The sequence below is a fragment of the Delphinapterus leucas genome, chromosome 12 (assembly GCF_059928025.1).
Source record: "Delphinapterus leucas isolate spDelLeu-1000000601 "Yukka" chromosome 12, BTC_Dleu_Yukka2, whole genome shotgun sequence".
In the NCBI taxonomy this organism is placed as follows: Eukaryota; Metazoa; Chordata; class Mammalia; order Artiodactyla; family Monodontidae; genus Delphinapterus; species Delphinapterus leucas.
In genome coordinates this window covers 35844380-35867383 of record NC_143140.1, presented here as the reverse complement: position 1 = coordinate 35867383, position 23004 = coordinate 35844380, and the positions used below count along the sequence as shown (strand labels likewise).

The 23004-nt window shown below is 35.2% G+C and overlaps 1 protein-coding gene across 4 annotated transcripts in view; it reads right to left on the bottom strand.

Moving 5' to 3' along the window:
* UFL1 (UFM1 specific ligase 1) overlaps positions 1-23004 on the bottom strand; it is a 49858-nt gene that overhangs the window by 3738 nt on the left and 23116 nt on the right. For 3 of the 4 annotated variants that reach the window (XM_022552836.2, XM_089921873.1, XM_089921872.1), the window contains 12 exons: positions 16775-16833; positions 14548-14694; positions 13090-13265; positions 12273-12452; positions 10414-10534; positions 8185-8301; positions 5081-5198; positions 3775-3938; positions 3561-3691; positions 1495-1575; positions 1128-1213; positions 429-609 (listed from right to left, as the gene is read on the bottom strand). In XM_022552836.2, coding sequence (XP_022408544.2) covers positions 429-609; positions 1128-1213; positions 1495-1575; positions 3561-3691; positions 3775-3938; positions 5081-5198; positions 8185-8301; positions 10414-10534; positions 12273-12452; positions 13090-13265; positions 14548-14694; positions 16775-16833 — 1561 coding nt within the window. Of the gene's footprint in view, positions 1-428; positions 610-1127; positions 1214-1494; positions 1576-3560; positions 3692-3774; positions 3939-5080; positions 5199-8184; positions 8302-10413; positions 10535-12272; positions 12453-13089; positions 13266-14547; positions 14695-16774; positions 16834-23004 lie in introns of those variants that run through there. The other variant, XM_089921874.1, reaches the window with a different exon arrangement.

Here is a 23004-nt window from a genome sequence, read left to right as displayed (position 1 = left end):
GTCATTTTAATGTAAGTTGACTGAGCTAGCTTCTATCACCAAAGATACTGTCAAAGTGATATGGAAGTTCAAAGAAGCCAATTTACCTTTAGCTGAAGAGTTTCTCAGATGAATTTGTGTAGGATAAGAATTTTTGAGCTGGTCCTTAAAGGACAGGTTAAACCTGCATAAACTGAAATGGAAGACTGAACATTATTATTTCTCTTCCAAAAGCTTAATTTCCAGATTCAGAATATTCCTTACCATGGAAAGATTCCTGAGCTATGCTGAGTTTTAAAAATCAACCTCCTTATTCACTGTTTCCATTCTTGGAAGCAGGAAGATGATGTTTTTTGTGTCTTAGTGTTCACAATGATTCACATCTATCCATTCAAAATAGTCAGCATCTAAAAGCTATAAAAGTTTCAAGTGCACTGAAAATGTAATACCTCTGGAATTTTACTATTCAGAAAAGCAATGATCTGTGGGACACATCTTCCAGGTGCATGGAGCATGCTGTGAGTTGAGAACTGAAACAACAGAACCGATGTGAGATGCAGAATAAGAGCAGGGTCTTCTGTGACTTTTAGCTGTTCAGCCAGTGCTTGTCGATGCTGGAACAGTATCTGCCTGAACAAAAATAAAATAATACATTATCATATTTTAACAAGTTCTCACCAACTTCAATTCTTCTATTCTGTTTTCATTTTTAGCATCTCTAGTTTAATTAATCTAGTTCCATGACAATTTTAAAGGACTTTTTAGGGGATACAGACACACATAATCCTAAACAGCATGGACAAACTAATATGCTAGAAAATGACAGAAAAACATATATATATATATATATATATATATGGAGCAGAGATACTCAAAGTATGCTTTTTATTTTGAATTGTTGGGGATCAAACAGATGTGCATTAGATTAAATAAGCGTTCCTATAAAGGTCTTAAAGCTAATAAGTTCCCAGGCTTGATCAACTATGGGATTAGCAACTCTGCTACCTTATTCTATTGGGTCAGAGAGAGGATATGAAGACTAACTATGACTGAAGGTCTACAGCCATTTAGACACAACAGTTCTCTATGCAAGATTCAGATAGACTCCAATTTCAGATACGAAATTTCAGACATTAATTCAATGTTACCTTTCCCTTTTTTTGTCTCCCCTTTTCACCATAATATCACAAGCTTCTGCTGCAGAATCCAGACAAGAAAGAAAGTCTTCTATGCTCTGAAAAGGTATTTAATACCATGATTTACTTTTATAAAACAGGTTGCCTAAAGAAAAGCAGTCATTTAGTACCATAAAAGGTCATTTTGTCATGAAGTTTGAAGCTGTGATTTAGGACTAGAGGGTAAAATGCCCCCAGCTTGGTCTCTTCCTTCACCTGCCAAAGAGGTGTCTGAGTGCAGGATAATAGGTTTAGATTTCAGTTATTCTGATAAAAATCTATCTATTCAAAGATCACAAATTCTAGCCCAAATATCTAAATAGAATAAAACTTCACTTACCTTTTCATTCAGAGAGCTATGGAGTTTTGTGAGAGCTACTTTAGTTTCTTCTGATAATTTACTTAGAATTTTTTTTCTTACCTATAGGGCAAAAGAAATTCCTTTGGAATTGTGCCTTGGACGTGTACTGGATGCAAAACAAAAACTGAGTATTTACTATTGTAACAGAATGCTGAGTGAAATTTATCTTTATTCTTATATTTTAGACCACAAACTAGGGATAAAAATATGCTAAAACACTCTAAAATCAGAATGCTAGTCAACAGTCAAAGACGCTAGATGCAGCTGCTACTCCTCCCATCTGCTCCAGCAGTATAAGAAGAAGAATGATAAAACAGAGAGCGCATGAGTGAATGAGCATATACACACCATTCATCGTGCAAGAAAAATAATTTGGGGTAAGAGGCTGCTCCTGCTTTTTTCTATTGTGGTGGGAAGAGTGTTTTTCTCTAAGGCCAAGTGAGGGAGCCCCACTCATAAAGATCCAGAAGGCCATAAAGATCCAGGATGCCTATAAGCAAGGGGACCTGAACCACAGAAGGATGGCTGCTTGTTATACTGTCTAGTGTGTGGAACCTTTTCAGCACCCCTCTCCACACAGCTGTGCTTTGTGAAGTTTGGTGGCATTCTTGACCAGAGTCTTACGGCTCCTTCTGGTGCAAAATTTCTGGAGGAGGCCTTATTGGAATGGCTTGGCCAGCAGGCCCTGAAAATTACAGTATGTCTTAGAAGATTGGACCAACCTATTGACTCCTATCCCATGCTACAGCAATCCTCCTGTGGCCCTTAAAGGGCATGGGAAGGACCCCAGGTACTTCCCACAGCAGAGGCTGGCATGCAGGCAGGTACATGGAACTATCCAAGCAGTTGAGAATCACTGCTCAATGCAAAGAATGGGAGGGAAACAGTACCTTGCTGGGGTAGGAGAGATAAATGGACCTTTATCTGGAGGTTTAGGGGGAGTCCTTGCTATGAGAAGGAGTCACATGATACTAAAAACATCCCCACAAAACAACCTATCCCACCTATGCAACAAAGGCCACATCACGAGAAGCCACAAGCATTAGACTGATTTGGTTTGACCTAGATCAAGGCCAGTGATAGCAGTCAGTCGTATGAAGGCACTGCTGTCTCTTTCATTCTTCCTAATCTCCAACCTTAAGTAGATCTAGGGTGAGGAAGAAGAGGAGGAGTCCTAGGGATAGGCCATACCTTTCCTCCTGTAGGCAACTGGGAGCCATAGCTCCACCTTACATTGCAAGAAGGGAAGAGATGAGCTTTGAATTTGAGATTAGAATTTAAGAAAATGAACTGGAATTAGTCTAAATAAATGAGATGGTGTCACGAAATGAAAATGACTGCAAAGTCAAAACACTGATAAGGGACTTGCAACTCAGCAGGAAAAAGGGATGTGATGTAACAATAATCAGGAAAATATAAAATAGCTGATTCCAAAGTAACTAAGCATCATTACCCTTTCTTTTCCTTGTTCTGGGTGCTTCCTGGGATTCTAAACTGTGATGCTAGCCTAGACCTTTAAGAATCTGTTAAAATTTCAGCTGCTTTACTTCCAGCTTCTATGATGGACACCTCTTCTCTCTGAAGATCTGCCTAAATTAAGCCAGTTCATTTGTCCCGTCTCTCTTTCCTACCCCTCTTTGAATAGTGACCCTCACTCTTTGCAAGGCTACCTGGTGAAATTAAATCCAATCTGAGTCATCTGATGAGCTTAAAAAAAGCTTTTATAGGCTACTCAGCTTATTTACTTTTTTTCAGAGATAATACAACGTTTTCCTGTTGCTTTCTGTACAATAATAGGAAGTAGAAGGCCAAGCACGCATGCTATATTTATTACAGGCATTCCCAGACACAATGACTAGTATTTCCTTACTTTTATTATTACTGTTAATAGACTGGTTATATTACCAATCCTAGTAGCAACTGTATATATATTGTACTAAACTTGAACTAAAAATCTGACAGATTTCTTCCTAAAAACGAAAATAAAACATGCTTGGATTTCAAAGCAAAACACATCAAGAGTGGCAAGAAAATCACTAACTTACTTCACTTGTAATGGTTGCAGGGTTGTCTACTGCCATCATTAAGTCCGAAGCTAAGAAGTTGAAAATGAGATTAGTGACATCAGTACACACTGTCTTCAGCAAGTGCTTCGTAAGAGCAGCCTGGGTATCATCTGGAAAATAAAAGTGCTTCATTAAAAGGAATGTCCAAGGACAATTATGAGAATCAACGAAAAAACAGTGTTAAGTATAATACCTGTAAAGAACTTCATCCCTTTTTCAAATAATCGAATATTATTATAAAGGTTTGAAACCTCTTCTTGCAAGTCCTTGATCGTGTGCTTCCTGCCAGTTCCAGAGGCAGAAGTTGAAGACATGAATACTGAACGTACCACTTCGAGGTAAGTTTTATTTAGAGGTCTGTGCATGAGATAAATATATTTGTTTATTAAGATGTACTGGGTTTATGTAGATAAGAAATTTTGCTTCTATGCAAATAAAGCTTTAAAAAAGATCCCTGTTAAACAAATAAGATTAATTTGGAGAATAGTTAATAAGAATTTTCCCTCAAATTCCAGAAATTCTAACTTCAGTGAATTATTTTTCTCTGTTTTAAAGTACTAAAAGTTATTGCATGAAAGACAATAAGAAAAACAGTAACAAAAGCTTCAGTTCAAATTCAATTCAGAGCAGCTTTTTAAAGTTAACTTGGAGAACAGTAGCCTATACATGTGTTTCCCATCCTCAGGAATGATAACAAATTCTCAATTTCTAATGTACTATAAAAGATATGTATTTTTAAAAAATCTTTTTATGCCCAACTCAGAATAGATTATTTTAAAAAGTTATGGCAAATGATTAATAGTAACTATTTCATCTTTTTATATACGAAAAATGTAATTATGTAATGTATTCACGCACAAGAATGTTCACTTAAGTTTTTTAAAAATCTCACTCACAAAAGCTGTTCTAATTCAAAAATTTAGATGCACTAGGCTCCTGGATTGCATTTAGAGAAGCTTACACATAGAGACTAACTTGGGGGAAAACCATGTTAGCTAGCAGTAGTCAAGTTATACACAATTTCTTTTATTTCTGTATAAAAATAAATTTAGCCTGGTTCACTTATAAGGTAGTGCTGTCTATTTTATTCTCTTTGAGGGCAGTGTGTTACTTTATTTTCTCCCTAAAAGTGCACTGTTTAATCTCTGTCAAATAGAAAATACTCTTTTCTTCATTTTAGATGTATTTTCATGCAGTGTTAGAGACCAGCCAGTGATCAGTGCTGGTGTTTTTCTCCCAATTAGAACTGTAAGATGAGTGAAGGAGACCACCTCCACACTCCTGCCCTGTATTTCCGACGAAACTGCCTTGCCCAAAGCACTTAAATGTTTGTTGAACTGTTTCTGTAAGCAAACAAATCTGGAATTTGGTGACTAGGTTAAATTTTAAGGTTTGAAAAGAAAACACCTAAATTATGTTTTCTATGATCTTGGTAAAAATTTTAAGTAATAACTCACTAAATTTCTATTATAAAACAGAAAACATGTTCTTATACTTGCTTTATTAAGTACTCAGCAAGTTCAGAAATAAACTCCTCAGGGGCATCTTGTAAATGTTTTCGTAAAAAATCTTCAATCTCATCCTGGAACATAAAAGTGATCTCTGGCTTCTTCTTTCCTGTAATAAAAATGAGCCATAGGAAAAAACAAAAATAAGCAACCTACAAGCAAATAAGGTTCCATTAATATATATAATAAGATGGTTATTCATTTATTGCCTACCATAAAGTCTCCATTGTTAGTTTGTCACCAAAATCGCCAATGTCCAATAGCAATAACCAATGAAAACACTGTTAAAATAGGATATATAGTGGCATTTCTTTTGAGTAATAATTTTCTAACTTGTTTTCTACAAGTCAATCAAAAAATAATAGACAATTTTTTCCTCCCAAACTTGGATGATGCAAATAGTTGGAAATCAAAACTAGTGGATAAAAAAAAAATCTTTTAGGAAAGGATAATTTTTCTCTGTTGAACAATGGATACTGAGCAGAATGTCCTTCTTTATAAAAATAAATATTTAATAAAAATCCAATCATCCTTATAATTTACACAAGTTTTTCAGGAAAGGTCTTTATAATCAAGTGAACCACAACTCCAGTAGAATTAAGCTAAAAATTGTCTATTTTGGAAAGGCATGGAAGAAAAAACAACTTAAAATTTTACACCCATAATTTATTTTTGCTCTCACAAAAATAATTCTATACCAAGGAAAATCTGTATGTAATGGAAATAATTGTTAACTGTGGAAATGTCATGCCTACTCACTTACTTGGAAAAGTATGAGTTGCAAAGAAAGCTAACAATATTTCCATTACTAATTGTAAAACTATAAAAAAGTGATTATTCCCAGCTAAATTAGGTTATTGACTCTATAAGTAAAACCTTAGAAATAAAAATAGAATAGCTCAAAAATCAATTTTCACTATGCATCAAGATCTAAGTACAACTACTTATTATAGCTTTAGAATAGATGGAAAAGTACTATCCATTTTTTCTGAGATCTGCTATTCATTCCTGATCTCTCACAATAGTATGATTTCTCCGTCTGCTTCCTGCATGCATTTTACTAGTTATTAAATTGTATTTCCTTCTAGTAATCTTTCACACAGAGTTGATTGTATATTTTAGCTGAGAACCTAACTGCATCCTCCATTTCTGAGATTACAACAGAACCCTTTTTCAAAAGTACTGAAATTACCTTTTTTTTAATAGGGAGAATGGTTTTACTCTTTTATACCTTCTCTCTTATACTATACACAAAAAGAATATCACATGCCTCATTTAACAATTACTTAGGGCTACACATTTTAGAGAAGTATTTTCTTAAATGCTACTTCACTCCCACTCCTTGTTACATCTGGGAAAATAGGAAAATCCATTTATTAATGAAAAAGTAAAACAGAATAGTCTTAGTGCTAATTAAAATAAGGGTAGAGCTCATAGTTTCTAAGATACTTTTCCTTTAATTAATACTGCTTTATGTATGTTGAGAACAGTAGCCATTGTTACCTATCTTAGACTACTTTAGACAGATCTTAAGCCATTTTTCTGTTACAGGTAGCAGCACATTAATATCTGAAGCCTTGTCACTTGACACTTATATCTCCCAAGCCCATACATAATAAATTCTGTGGAATAGGTAAAAGAAAATGTCAAATCATCATCATTTCAAGGTTTTTTTTTTTTTGGTGGGGAAAAGGAGGACGGGAGGTATCACAGTTTCATTAATTTTTTAAAAACAGAAACATATTAAAAATCATAATTTTATTTAGAAAAGCAAAGATGTCTCTTGCTAACTTAACCATACCAAACAATAACAAGTCTAGACAAAGAAAGATGCATATACTTAATTCTCCTGCTTAGACAGAAGCAACCAACCAATTAGGTGTTACCATAAAAATTAAACAGGCATGAAATTAATGAAATTAATGTTTTCTACTTAACTTTGTAGAAATTCACTATTCATAAAATATTATAATTTCTTTTGCATGAAGTTGGGAGACCATAAAAATCTGTGCAAGCCGAAACTGCAAAGTGTTCTTAATAAACAATGGGAAAATTTGATTGTTCTGTAACCTTTTAAAAATGTTTGTGCAAACATTCAAAGCTCTTACTGTTGGTTATAAATGTATAGGGAAATGAAAAATAAGACTAATAGTTCTAGTTTAGTACACTGTAATTTAGCACATCAGAAACACTGAGAATGAAAATGTTTTATTTCTTTGTAAAACACTCATCAAGAATAGTATGAACAGGGCTTGCCTTCCCATCCAGTAACTTAAAATACAGAGGAAGCATCTTTTCTATGCCTGGGCAAGTTGTCATATTCCTTTTTAAACTCTGAATCAGCTTCCAACATTTTATCCTTTGCCCTTTCAGCGTTGTGAAACATCTCTGAGAATTCCTTTAATGTGAAGCTTTTTGCCAACTTCACCTCCTCTAAGACATTTTTATCCTTTTCGTCACAACCATTTCCCTTATTTATTTCCGCCTTCACCGAGTTTCTCTGACTGCACAGCTAGTCTCTTGAACAGAGGTAATGCCAACATTCCCATGGTCAGGCATTTCTTTTATAACTCCATTCTTGATTCATATTTTATTTCCAGGGTTATGACTTTTCCTTTGCTGCACATTTATCTTTGTTGGCCAATCCCCTCTTTTGATTATCCATTTTTGTAAAATGTCATATGGATTTATCACTGGGGGACAAGAAGTCAACACAACTACATGCTGTGTTTTCTATGCATAAAGTGAATAAGAGATGCACAGTGATCTGCCTCTGAAAAACTTGGAAATAAGTGATGTGATTGTCACAGATCATGATGCACATCTGTTATTTACGTGCTGATCTGTAGACTAAGGAGCCAGCAACAAAGTTTGTACTTTATGCAATTACTCACAGTTAACATACCCCGGTAACTGAAATATGAACTGTGTTGTTGGGACTCTGGTGTTATTTAACTAACTGTGAAATCTGTGCTCACTGAAACTCTGCAAAGCAAGGACTTCCTTTAAGCATAGACACCTAAGTGTATGCATCTTAAGAAAATGTTAAAAAAAAATCATGCACATACAAAGGAAGAGTGAAATAAGCTACACACCTGTGTGAGATGACTCATCATCACTGTTGTCATCTTTTCTCCCTCTCTTCTTGATTTTTTTAATTCTGTACTCTCTGGCATTGCCGCCACCTCCTCCTCTCACACTTCCACTGCCCTCTGGTGGAAAACGACATTAGTTATCATTACCTAACTAAATACTGCTTTTAGAAATAATGACAATACATTGTTGTATTTAACTTTACAGTAGAAAAATAAAGCCAAGTTTTGTGAACTCAATCAGTAAAAATTAATAAGATATGAAATCTCTTGAATTTGAGCAACTCACTTAGATAACCTGCCTGCTCTAAATGCAGTCTCTTCCTGTTTCTCTAATGACATCTATTTTCTGCAGCTTTGACTGACTTTTTCCTGGCCAAACCCATTCCTTTACCTCCTCTTCTACCTTTTTCAAAAGTGCCCTAATTTGCTTATCTCTGTTACCACAGCCTCATTAACATCCCCAACTACAGTACCTCACAAATTTGGTTTTGTCTTTTTGATTTAAAGATTATTCCCCAGGTTTACAGGAGACATCCTGACTCTCCCGCCACCCAAAAAGACAACTTCTTGACAGTAGGGAGAACATCTCACTAACGTCTGCATACTTGAGGTTAAGGCAACGCTTGACACATAACGGGCTCAATAAATGTTGACCATAAATATTAAATTGATTAAGTAGAAAAATACAGTTATCAATCACCTACTGGCTAAATGAAGACTAAAAAAATACAAACTATGAAACTAAAACACTGTAAATAAAAGTAAAATTGTTACCGAGGTATTTCTCTATTATATATTTACATTTAATATTTACATTTAAAATATCTATTCAACAAAATAGGATACTTTAGTAATGGAACTGTAACACTGAAAAATATTGAAAATACATTTCTTCATAAAAGATTCATTTCTTCAATAAAATGATTTATATAAACAAAGATCTTTTTCTAAACTCTAAGAAGAATTCCCTTAAACTTCATCATATTCTATAAGTTCTATTGCTTTCATGATAGAAAAACACAACTTTCAAAAGCACAAGTTTAAAGTGAATGTATCTTTTACATTTGGTAATAAGTTTCTTATGGGAAAGATGTTCTTGTTTGACATTATTCCATGAACTGTAATTAAACTATTATAAAACAACAGCACTATCAGAACAAAACACCAGATGAACCTGAATTTTTAGAAGGATATAAAACAGACTAGTTTTACTGACATAAGTGCAATCAATTAATTAAGGTGGATTTATAATTATATCTTAAAATAACAAAATATGCATGCTTATGAATATTATTGATTTATTGCAGTAATTTACTATGTAGTTTTCCTAGAACAGAAATTTCAAAATATTATTGAAAGACTTTGTAGAAAAAGGTTTTTGAAGAGGAAGGAATCTCAAAGATATAGTGAATTCCCACAGCAAATGAAGTTTTTATAACGTGTTTAATATAGCTGTATTTAGTAATGAAATATGTTGAATATCTAATTTCTTTAACCCTGATACAGCACTAATAAAATTATTCCTGCTATAAAAAGTATGGAAAATACATGTTAATTTCCAAATGCAAGTTACTAGTATGCCAGTGCTACCTAGGATAATTTCCAGTGACTCTAAATTAAAAGAATTTTTAAAAGTCCTTGGGAAATTCATTCACTCAATAAATATTTATGGAGCACTTAAAATATGCCAAGGAGTGCTCTGAGTACTAGGGAAACAACAATAAATGAGATGGAGCAGACTCCCAAACGATAAAAGACATCACAGTGATAAAAGTGCTGTAAAAAAACCTGGGAGGATAATCCGATGGAGAGTGACTGTATATACTATTCTGGGTGGTTAGGGAGGCCTCTGTGAGGAACTGACATTTAAAGGTGAGCTCTTAATGACAAGAAGGAAACAGTTACTTGAAGCTTGGGAGGGAACAGCTTGTGCAAAGGCCTTGAGGTGAACACAAACTTGCAAAATTTGAGAATCAAGAAAGAAAAGAAAAGCTACTGGAGCAGGAACATAAAGAATGAGAACAGGAGATCATGAAATTAGCTTATGAAACACTAAATAATCACCAATATTTTCATAATTAAAAGTTAATTCACTAGCAAAAGATCTGGTTAATATTAACAGTTAAAGGTGAATCAACCAAATAAAAGGCCTTTCAAAAGGTCTGGTAAGTGCAAAGTTCACTGCAACAAATAAACTCATCTTGAATCTTGTTAATAATAACTTGTTACCTGTTGCTTTCCTCCTTCGTTCATCTTTTTTATCCTTTTTACTTGTATTAACGCTTTCTAAAATGGAGACTTGTTTCAGATCTTCTTCAGTGATTAAATGAACAGGATTATTTTTCATTTCCTGAAATAAAATATGCTTATTTTTTGTAGGCAAAAATATATAACATTACAAAAAGCATAAAATAAAAGTTGTTTATACTCACGTCCTAACTGTTCTTGTTTGGTTTCATTGCTAAGAACTATAGAGCTTTGTCTCAGCTGCCACTCTGAGATTGTTTCTCCAGGCCCCAAATAAGTCTCCTCCCTTGCTGTTCTTGACTTTTTGTATCTATTACCAGCTAATGAGAAATCTTATCCTATCACTGAACAGCTGATCACACAGCATCGGATGCAATCCTCTTCAACTGTTATTGGCTAATTTTAGCACTGCTTAACGGATGACCCTTGCTACCTCTCTTTTTAAGACTCCCAAGGTCCAGTGCCACTTGGATACCTGAGATTACTAGAAAGATAATGAAATCTCCATCCCCACCCCACCATAATGATCACATATGAGCTGCATACTTAGGCATGTGAACTTTTTTCCCCTCTGGACTCATTCTTGATCTTTGCTTTTTATAAATTTATGTTAGGAACAATGAACTATTTCCAACTTTAGAAACTGATTCTTTATCATGGGAAAGAGTTCTAAATCTGTAGTGACAAACATACATTTTCACATTAAAAATATTTCTTTTTCAGTTTTGCAAAGAAATGTTAAGAATGTTAACAGTTCAAACAAAAAATCACTTTTTTTCCTGAATTTATTTTTGTGGTTGGAGGGAGGAGCACAAGAAAAAAAAAAATCAATGATTGTGTTAAATTTTTATTTTAGTAAAGGGTCTCAAATGAAAATAATAATGTCATTTAGTAACTGGTAGCTAACATGTACTAAACATTTTATTTACATTGCTCCTTAATTTATATTTATCCTTGTGAGAGTGGGCATCACCATCCTTTTGTCTGAAGATGAGGAAACTGGAAGTCTATTTGTCAAAGGCAAACAGAGTAAACAAGTTGAAATTAGAACTCAGGTTTACTGATATCAATCCTGTGTACTTTTTACTCCTCTCTGATGCTTTGCAGGCCAAAGGTAGAAAAGTTATATCATTTTTAAGACTATTAAGGAGCTTAAAAGGGATATAGATAAATATAAATTATTTATATATTTAATAAGCCCTCATGAATTTATTAACAGTCTGAGATATAAATGGGCTTTTTCTACCTATTTTGTGAGCAGGCATTATAATGAGGGTGCTGCTAACCAGAAACATGAATTGAACAGTCATTAAAGCAGACCTGGCATGACCTCTGCTTCTGAACACTTCCATAGCAGTTGCTCTGAGGAACTAATCAATTTTAATAGTAACAATTTCTTTCCTCAATAAGTTATTCCGTTGGTATATCCCAAATAGGTCAAATTATGAGGCTTTGCTAGATTTAGTAAATATAATGTGTACTGATTGATAAATATACTATACATTTATGCATATAATCCACAGGTATCATTTTTATGGATTTTAATGTTGGACCAATACCCTCAGGTGACGTAAGTGTGAAATATATAATTTCATTTGTAAGATTTCAATTTATAAAAGCAGCTTCCTAAGTTCTAACTTCTATGTTCTGATGGGAATGAAGAAGGAGAAAAACAAATCCAGGAGAGGAAATAAAAAGGAATGATGCATTGAAGGAAAATAACGTATGAAACACAGTGTTCAGTTCTGGGTATACTGCTTACCTCATTTTTCAAAAGTCATCAGATGATTCTAATGTGAAAGTACTGTTAAAATTAGTAGGTGAAAGGAAATTTGGCATACCTTTTCAGCTTTTTGGTGCATCAGGTCACTGAACAGTTCTGTACAATCATTTATAAATTTTTCACTGACTACAATAGTATCGCTAAAGACTACAGCTAAAGCCTGTTTGCTGAGTGCCCTCATCACATGTTGAAGCAATATTGCAGCATCTTCCACTGATAAGGAACTGGGTAGCAGAGGCTAGAATTACAAACAAAATGAAAACAAAGTATAAATGCAATATAATACAGATAAACCATTTGTTATATGTATTCTCTCCCTAAGTGATCTCGTTAAGTCCAATGGTTTCAAAACCCTCTATATGCTGACAACCTCCCAAATTGTATTTCTACCTTTATCCTCACTCCGAACTCTGAAATCACATATCCTACTGCTTCCCTAACCTCCCCCCACTCATATACTTAACAGGCATCTCATATTTTAACACGTCCTGTTCAAAACAACGTGGTTTGCGCCTCCTGCCCCCAGACTCCCAGCTCCCATCTTCTCTTCCCCATTGCTCCCCCATCTCAATTAATGGAACCACTCTCCATTCAGTTGATCAGGCCCCAAACCTATAAGTCACACTGAGTTCCTCTCAAAAACTCACAAACATTCCAACTTCAAGTCCTGATAACTTTGCCTCCAAAATACATTTCTTCTTAGCTCTTTCTACTATCTGAAATTAACATTTTCATTAATACCCCTCCTCCCCCCACCAACCATGAAAGTATCCTTCCTGAAAGCTACATCCTAATTCTTAAAGTGGCCATATACTAGTGAAGTATCAGTTGTCACTGGTTTAAAGGAAAATTAAGAAGAAAAAGATAAAACATACTGCAATATCAACCCATGTTCCAGAGCTGATGGCTTCCTCTACTGATGCTTCCACCTGATCCACAAGTTCTTGACCAACACAAGCTGCTTTCAAAAATAAGAGTTGGGTAGTCTTATATCTTTTCTTTATGTAGCTCACAGCATCTGGGATTCCAAGTCTGGACAAAGCATCAAATTCTAGAAATACATCACGAGGTTGGAATAGAATCATCATTCACACCTTTTAGAAACCTCAGAAAAAGTTAAGTTCTACCAAAATCTGTTCTTTGTGAATGCACTGTATTCTAATAGAGTTTTTTAAGAATAAAACATAGAAGTGTACCATAGCCTATTCCCTGGTTATGTTACCTTCCCAAATTTTTATTACTAAACATATTTGTAGAAAAATTGGTTCAAGTACTTCATTAATTCAGCTTTATCTCTCTCCAGTTGAGGGGTCAAAGGGAAACATGAGGACTAAAGAGCAATAAAAGTAGAAATGAGGATAACGGAATGTAATGATTTAAGTAGAGAAACAAAAACTGGAATTTTGATTATAGTTAACTAAAGGAACGGAATCTATTTTTCAAATGTTTCATTAGACAACTGAGGACAAAGCAATCTCTAGTCTAATTTACACTAGTAAAAGATTTAGCATATAAAACAAAAGTAACAAATTTAAGACTTAAATTTGCAGCCATTAAAGTTATTAGAGATATCTACCATGCACTCTCTGTCCTCAAATAATAATATTTAAGGAAATTAATTACAACAAAATTCTAATCCAAGTCCTTGGCTGAAGAAACTGAGAAGGCACATCGTAGAAAGTCAAGAAAACATAAGCCAAGCCAGTATTCATTCTAGCACACATTTAAACTGAACACTAATGACTTATTTATAGGTAACTGATCCCTTACATAGTTTGACTTGGGTTATGAAATTGATCAAACTGAGTTTTATATATATATGCTACTCGTTTTAATGATTAAATTCAATTAGTCTACTTTATCCAAATGATGGAACCTCAGAAACAAAATTTAGAATAACTTCTATGTTTCTGAAGTACTGGATAACTAATAAAAATGAACACTGTAAAACTGACAGCAATAAAATATTTCTAAGATTATGTAACTAAAAAACCAAGCAACTTCATAAGTTACAAGATATAATAAATATAATTACTTTTTATGAATTAAAAAGAACCTGAAGTATCACATATAGTATCACATTACTAGAAGGCTGTTAACAATCAATACCGGCTTCTGGCCTTTCTACATTACAACTGTTCAACAACTATGGAATTAAACTCAGTTAACATGACCCACAAAAACCTACAGTGTGATGACTACTTTTATACTCAAAAAGAACCATTATAGTCTGCTGGCCAACAGTAAAGTACATGTGTACTCCCAGGGCTAGTACAATCTAAGAATGTGTTTAATATTAGAAATGATTTTTAGTTAAAAAGAAAAAAAGTTACCCAGATAGCCATTCTGCCTGAGAAAAGAATCCACCCAAGTATTTTGTGTTCTGGAGTAAATGTCAGGGACAAACACTGCTTTATCCTGTCTCCCACCAACCACAGTGCCTCGTAAGCGTCCACTATTAACAAGTTCCTCAAGAACAGCTTAAAAGAAAAGCAAACAAACAGAAAAAAATCAGAGCAGGTAAAAATCTCAAAAAGTAAAACACTTTAAAATTTCACAATTTAGTTATTCTTACCCTTTAAAAAAGCAATTTAAAATTTAAATTTCATACTAAATAAAGACATTATATTTTAGACAAAACTTTCCTGCCATTTATGAGAATACTCAGGTCATAAATTCAGGAAATTTTGGTAACTAGCTAAAGATGCTGAACTGTAATACAAACTAATTAATGTTGAATTTTTTAGTCTAATTTTGGGAAAAAAATGCCAATATTTATCTCATGATTAAAAGTAGACAATTACACACTCTGAGAATAGATAATACACAATCACTAGTGTTACCAAGTTCAATTTCCTCATATTTAGAAAAATCAAGACACCTGGATCCTATTAGAATCAACAGTGTGAAATAAAGCCATGAAAATCTGTATAAATTAATTACTTTTCCACTGTTTAAATTGAAGGAACACATTTTAATCCTACCTATAACAGAAATATAATGCCATGGTTAAGAGGATGGATATGGACCCAGATAGCCTAAGTCCAAACCTCAACTCTGCCACCTACTAGTGCCTGCCATTAACACCAAATTTATGATTTTTATTTAAACCATAACATTCGACTACACACTTTGTTGTTTTAAATATCTAAATCCCCTAAAAAGAGACAAAGCAGATAGGAAGGAGTTATTCCTGAGTGAACCAACAAGAACAGTCAAAAGATGTCTGGCACAAAGAATGATTCAGGAAAGTTAGCTTTTAACAGAAATAAAAATTAGTTTACATATGAATTTCAGAATTCCAATGCTGAGTAAATTAGAGTACATCAGAAAGGTCTAGATTTCACAATTGACTGCAGCACATAATTTTAAATTTTGTGTGATTGTACAACACAAACCCAAGCTAAATTCAGACAAAGTTATCAATTTATCAGTTATTACTTGAAGAACTTTACATTATAATGAAATTTCACCAACTCCGATTATGGAAATTCAGAAATACGTCACATTTTAATTTTAAATTTGTCTTAAAAAATTTAAATTGAACTCCATATTCTGCAAAATGTAGTGAACAAAAATTAATTTTTCGTTCTGTATTTAAATTTCTTTTCCATTATTCATTTTAATTTTATATTTGCACAAATACCTGAGTTGAAAGATTGTCGCTGCTTTTAAAAATTACTCCAGCCAAGCTTTAAAAAAAAACCTTCGAAATCTCATAAGAGTTTCACAAAAACACAAAATAGTCAATGGACCAAAATTATTTTGAAGATATTACTGTACTGTTTGAATGCTAAGAATTTATTTTTAATGTCTATAAGCCTTTTGTAAAAATTTTTTTAGCCAAACACTACTTTCATAAGAAAATGTAGTAAAAATCTGTAAGAAACAAAAATTATTCTTAATCCCAAAATTTTAAATCTCTATATGCATATGCATAACAGAGTATTTTATACACACACAATTTTTTTTTATTCCACTCCCCTTGAGGTACCCAACACTAAATGTTTGGTGGGTATAACAAGACACGTATATGACAATTGGTATAGAGAAACTTCCCAACCAGAAATATATATATTTTAATAAATTTATTTAATTTATTTATTTTTGGCTGTGTCGGGTCTTTGTTGCTGCACGCAGGGTTTCTCTAGTTGCCACGAGTGGGGGCTGTTCTTCATTGTGGTGTGCAGGCTTCTTTCTCATTGCAGTGGCTTCTCTTGTTGCAGAGCACAGGCCCTAGGCACGCGGGCTTCAGTAGTTGCAACACGCGGGCTCAGTAGTTGTGGCTTGCAGGCTCTAGAGCACAAGCTCAGTAGTTTTAGCGCACAGGGCTCAGTTGCTCTGTGGCACGTGGGATCTTCCCAGACCAGGGATCGAACCCGTGTCCCCTGCATTGGCAGGCAGATTCTCAACCACTGTACCACCAGGGAAGCCCCCTAGAAATATTTTAGTTACATAAGTTTTAAGATTAAAAGAGGCAAAAACATTAAAATTAGTTAAGTTTTACATTTAGTCTATTCAACAGCTAATTAAGTGATATATACTTTAAAGCAAACTCACAGTAAAGAAGCTGCTCCTGAAATCCATATTTTGAAATCAAAGAATTCACTGCTGTAGGCCTTTATGGAAAGAAAAAAAATTAAAAAAACATTTTACTCATCATAGAGTTACACATACTTATGAATTTAAAAAAAACTAGGATGATTAGTTTATGAAAAACAAATTAATTTAGAAGAAAAAAATGAAGGCAAAAATTGCACCACAGATCAAGACGGCGGGATAGAAGGACGTGGAGCTCACCTCCTCCCATAAATGTATCAAAAATACATCTACATGTGGAATAATTCTCACAGAATACCTACTGAATGTTGGCAGATCTCATACAACCAAAGTTGCAAGAAAGATCACCATTTAACTGGGTAGGAAAAAAAAAAAAGGAATTGGGACAGGATCTACGTCCCTGGGAGGTACCTGTGAAAGAGGGAAGGTTCCCTCACACTGGGAACTCCCTTCACTGACTGGAACATCAGCCAGGCCAGCAAGACAGCTTCAGAGGCTCAGAGGAGAATGCAGCAACCAGCCTGCCACAGGCAGAAAAGAGGCTGGCACAGACAGTCCTGACCACCTTGCTGTACTCCCCAGCCAGACGCATGTCTGCTAGTGGGCATGGGGGCTAGGTGCTGAAACTTGGGCTTCAGGGGACAGACCTGGGGAGAGGACTGGGATTCGCTGTGCAGAGACAGCCTGAAGGGGGTGGAGTATGCTTTGGGCTGCAACAGGAGGTGTACACAGGACTGAGCCTGGGTCTGCCATAGAAGCCCCACTGTTAATGGGGTGACCCTCAAGCAAAGGGAGGGGCAAGGCCCCACCAGAGCAGCCTCAATCTCTGCGTGCTCACAGCAGGTGTGGCTCTGCCTCTATGATCTCTGGGAGCATGCAAGCCCGGGAGTGCTGCCCACACTTGGAGGTGGGGCTGAAATCTGAGCTGTGTCCCAGCAGCTGATCAATCTGTGGATTTATGCCGCTGCTGGTGGCTTTGTAAGCTCAGCACCTGTGGGACATCCAAGCAGATTACTGGCGATCCTGTGGCTGGGTCAAGTCTGGCATTAGCAGCTGCAAGCTTTATGGGCATGCATACGTGGAGGTGGAGCTAGGGTCTGGGCTGATTCTGTAGCTCCCAGGGCAGGTCCAGGTGTGCGACCATGACAGTTCAGGTGCCTGACTTCAGTGGATCTGCGCTGCTGGTTTTGTGAGCACAGCGCCTGAGGGTCACCCAGGTCGACTGCCTGCATTCCCATGATTGAGGAGGGGCCAGGGCAGTGCCAACAAGAGCATACTTTGTGAGACTGCACGAGTGACAGGCAACACCACAGATGCCCTCCCGGCAAACAGCTCCTGTGGAGGAACAGGCAGTGGCTTTTCTCCCAGAGGGAGCACTCCAGTCTTGCCTATCTCACACTGTAGTAGCTTAGAAATGTATCTGGGGGCTTCTACTCCAACAACTGGTGAGCAGACCCTGTCCCCAACAGGGCTGTGACAACCACAGAGCAAAGAGGATGCCCTGCTCAATATCCATTGCAGGCTCTGGTCACCACAACACCAGTAACACCCCCATCAATGGGATAATGGCCAGCACATACTGAGAAAAGACGTGGCAGGGCCCCACACTAAAAACAGCTCTCACACCAAAAATATTAGATTCATGCAGGGTACACGGGGATGCTCTGACATAAAAACAGCCCTCCAAGACCACAGTAGATAACTGTTTCTCCTAAACTCTTACAGTAAGAGAAATATAAGTAAAATGAAGCAGCAGAGGAGCCAAATGCAATGAAAAGATCAAGAGAACTCCCCTGAAAGAACAAAAAATGAAACACCTCTCCAGTCTACTAGACCCTGAGTTCAAAAAGGAGGTAATAAAACTACTGAAGGAATTAAGAAAGGCTATCAATAGAAATGCAGATCACTGTAACAAGGAACTAGTTACTAACTATAAAGAGAAACCAAGAAAAATTAGAAAACTCATTTGGTGAGATGAAAGCTGAGCTAAAGGCAATAAATAGCAAACTGAATGATGCAGATGAATAAATGATCAGGAAGAAAGAATGATGGAAATTACCCAATAAGAACAGCAGACAGAAAGACAAATGAAAAAAAATGAAAGCAATATATAAGACCTATGGGATAATATAAAGTGTGCCAATCTACACATCATAGGGATCCCAGAAGGAGAAGAAAGAAAAGGGGATCAAAAATGTATTGGAAGAAATTATGGCTGAAAACTTCCCAAACCTAAGGAAGGAAACAGATATCCAGGTATGGGAAGCAGAGAAGGTCCCAAAAGGATGAACCCAAACAAACCCACAACAGGACATATTATAATTAAAATGACAAAAGTTAAAAGATAAAGAGAGGTTTCTAGGCAGCAAGAGAAAACAAAAGAATTAGTTACAAAGGGAACCTACTTAAGCCTATCAGCTGATTTCTCTACAAAAAACGTTTCACGCCAGAAGGGAGTGACAAGATATATTCGATGTCCTGAAAGGGAAAAACCTACAACTTAGGAAACTCTACCTAGCAAGATTATCATTTAGGAGAGAGAAAGAATGTCTCCGACAAGCAAAAACTGAAAGAATACAGCAATACTAAATCTATCCTAAAAGAAATAATTGAAAGGTCTTCTCTCAATAGAAGAGCAAGAATCTGTAGGAAAGAAAAAGAATATCACAACTGGAAAGTAAATCACTTAAATAAGCCAGTACACAGATTTTTAAAAAATTATTGTGAAAGCGATATTAACTACAATGAACAGCAAAAGGATAAACATGAAGGTGCAAAAGAGGACATTGAAATCAAAAAATATGGGGGAGAAAAGTAAGAAAATACAGATTTTTTTTTTTTTTAGAATGTGTTTGAGCCTATATGACTACCAGTTTGTAGCAAGTAGATACAGGAATGGGTTAACATACTTGAAAAACAGCGTAATCACAAATCAAAAACATACAATAGATTCACAAAAAACAAAAAGAAGAGAACAAAAGCATAAAAAGAAAACCATCAAACCACAATAGGAAAGACAAAAAGAAAAAGAAGGGAACAAATAAATACAAAATCAACTGGAAAACAAGGTTTAAAATGGCAACAAATACATATCTATCAATAATTACCTTAAATGTCAATAGACTAAATGCTCCAATCAAAAGTCAAAGAGTGGCAGATTGGATAAAAAAACAAGAGCCTACAACATGCTGTCTACAAAAGACCCACTTTAGGGCAAATGACACACATAGATTGAAAGTGAAGAGATAGAAAAAGATGTATCATGCAAATGGAAGTGACAAGAAGGTGGGGGTAGCAATACTCATATCAGAGAAAACAGACTTTGAAACAAAGACCATAAAAAAGATAAACAAGGGCACTGAATAATGATAAAAGGATCAATACAAGGAGAGGATATTATACTCTTTAACATATATGCACCCAATATAGGAGCATCTGAATACATAAAACAAATACTAATAGTAGGAGACTTTAACACCAGACTCACATCAATGGATAGATCTTCCAGACAGAAAATCAATAATGCAACAGAGATCCTAAATGACACATTAGAATAGTTAGACTTAATTGATATTTTCAGGGCATTACATCCAATAAAACCAGAATACACAACTGTTTTCAAGTGCACATGGAACATTCTCTAGGACTGACCACATACAAGGACACAAAACACACCTCAACAAATTGAAGAGGATAGAAATTATTTCAAGTATCTTTTCTGACCACAACAGCATGAAACTAGAAATCAACCACAGAAAGAAAAACAAGAAAAAAAACGATTACATGGAGACTAAACAACATGCTACTAAAAAAACAATGGCTCAAGATGAAATCAAAGAGGAAATTTAAAAATACCTTGAGACAACTGACAATGAAAGCACAACCATACAAAATCTATGGCATGCAGCAAAAGCAGTCCTTAGAGGGAAGTTCACAGCGATACAGGCCTTCCTCAAAAAATAAGAAAAATCTCAAATAAACAACCTAACCTACCACCTAAAAGAATTAAAAGAAAAAAACAAAACCTAAAGTCAGAAAAAGAAAGGAAATAATGAAGATCAGAGAGGGAATAAATAAAAGAGATTTAAAAAAATAGAAATAAACAACCCAATCAAAAAGCAGGTAGAAGATCTAAACAGACACTTCTCCAAAGACATACAGATGGCCAATACAGATGAAAAAAACACTCAACAATGCCAATTATTAGAAAAATGCAAATCAAAATTACCATGAGGTATCACCTGACACCAGTCAGAATGACCATCATCAAAAACGTCTACAAACAATGCTGAAGAGGGTATGGAGAAAAAGGAACCCTCCTACACTGTTGGTGAGAATGTAAATCTGTACAGGCACTATGGAGGTTCCTTAAAAAAACTAAAACTAGAGTTACCATATGATCCTGTAATCCCACTCCTGGGCATATAACTGGACAAAACTATAATTCAAAAAGATACATGCATCCCAATGTTCATTGCAGCACTATTTACAATACACAAGACATGGAAGCCACCTAAATGTCCATTGATAGATGAATGGATAAAGAAGATGTGACAGACATACATACACACCCACACACACGCAATGGGATATTACTCAGCCATAAGAAAAATGAAATAATGCCATTTGCAGCAACATGGATGGAACTAGAGATTATCATACTAAGTGAAATAAGCCAAAAAAGACAAATATCATACGATATTGCTTATATGTGGAATCTAAAAAAAAAAAAATGATACAAATAAACTTATTTACAAAACAGAAATAGACCCACAGGCATAGAAAACAAACTTACAGTCACCAAAGGGGAAAGGTAGGAGGGAGGGATAAATGAGGAACTTGGAATTAACATATACATACTACTATACATAAAATATCAATAGATAAACAACAAGGACATACTGTATACCACAGGGAACTATACTCAATATTTTGTAATAATCTATAAGGGAAAAGAATCTGAAAAAGAATATATATACACACACATATACATATACATACATGTAACTGAATCACTATGCTGTACACCTGAAACACACCACTGTAAATCTATACTGCAATTAAAAAAAAAAGAAATCAATAAAATCAAGAGCTGGTTCTTTCAAAGGGTAAACAAAACCTACAGACCTCTGGCCAGGCTCACCAAGAAGAAGAGAGAGAACTAAATAAAATAAATAAAAGAGGAGAAATAACAACTGATACCACAGAAATACAAAAACCATAAGAGAATACTATGAACAATTATATGCCATCAAATTGGACAACCCAGAAGAAATGGACAAGTTTCTAGAAACATACAGTCCTCCAAAACTGAATTAAGAAACAAATTAATTTGAACAGAATGATCACTAGAAGTGAAACAGAATCTGTAATAAAAAAAACTCCCTGCAAACAGAAGTCCAGGACGGGATGGCTACACTGGGGAATTAATTCTACCAACCATACAAAGAACTTACACCAATCCTTTTCAAACTCTTCCAAAAGACTGAAGAGGAGGGAACACTCCCAAAGACATTCTATGAAGTCATCATCATCCTGATACCAAAACCAAACAAAAATACCACCAAAAAAGAAAATTACCAGTATCTCTGACAAATGTAGATACAGAAAATCTCAACAAAACATTAGCAAACCGAATCTGACAACACATAAAAAAGATCATACACCACGACCAATTGGGATTCATCCCAAGTTCACAAGGATAGTTCAACATAGCAAATCAATGGGATACACCACATAAACAAAAGAACAGACAAAAACCACATGATCATCTCGATAGCTGCAGAAAAAGCATTTGACAAAATTCAACATCCACTCATGATAACAACTCTTACCAAAGTGGGTACAGAGGGAACATATCTCAACATAATAAAAGCTATTTATGACAAACCCACAGCCAACATAATACTCAACAGTGAAAAGCTGAACGCATTCCTGCTGAAATTTACTACAAGGATGCCCACTGTCACCACTTCTGTTCAACACAGTATCAGAAGTCCTAGCCACAGCAATCAGACAATAAAAAGCAATAAAAGGTACACAAATTGGAAGGGAAGAGGTAAAATTATCATTATAAGCAGATGACATAATACCATATACGGAAAATCCTAAAGACGCCACACAAAAACTAGAACTGATAAATGAATTCAGCGAGGTAGCAGGATACAAGATTATCATACAGAAATCTGTTGCATTTCTTTATACTAACAATGAAATATCAGAAAGGCAAA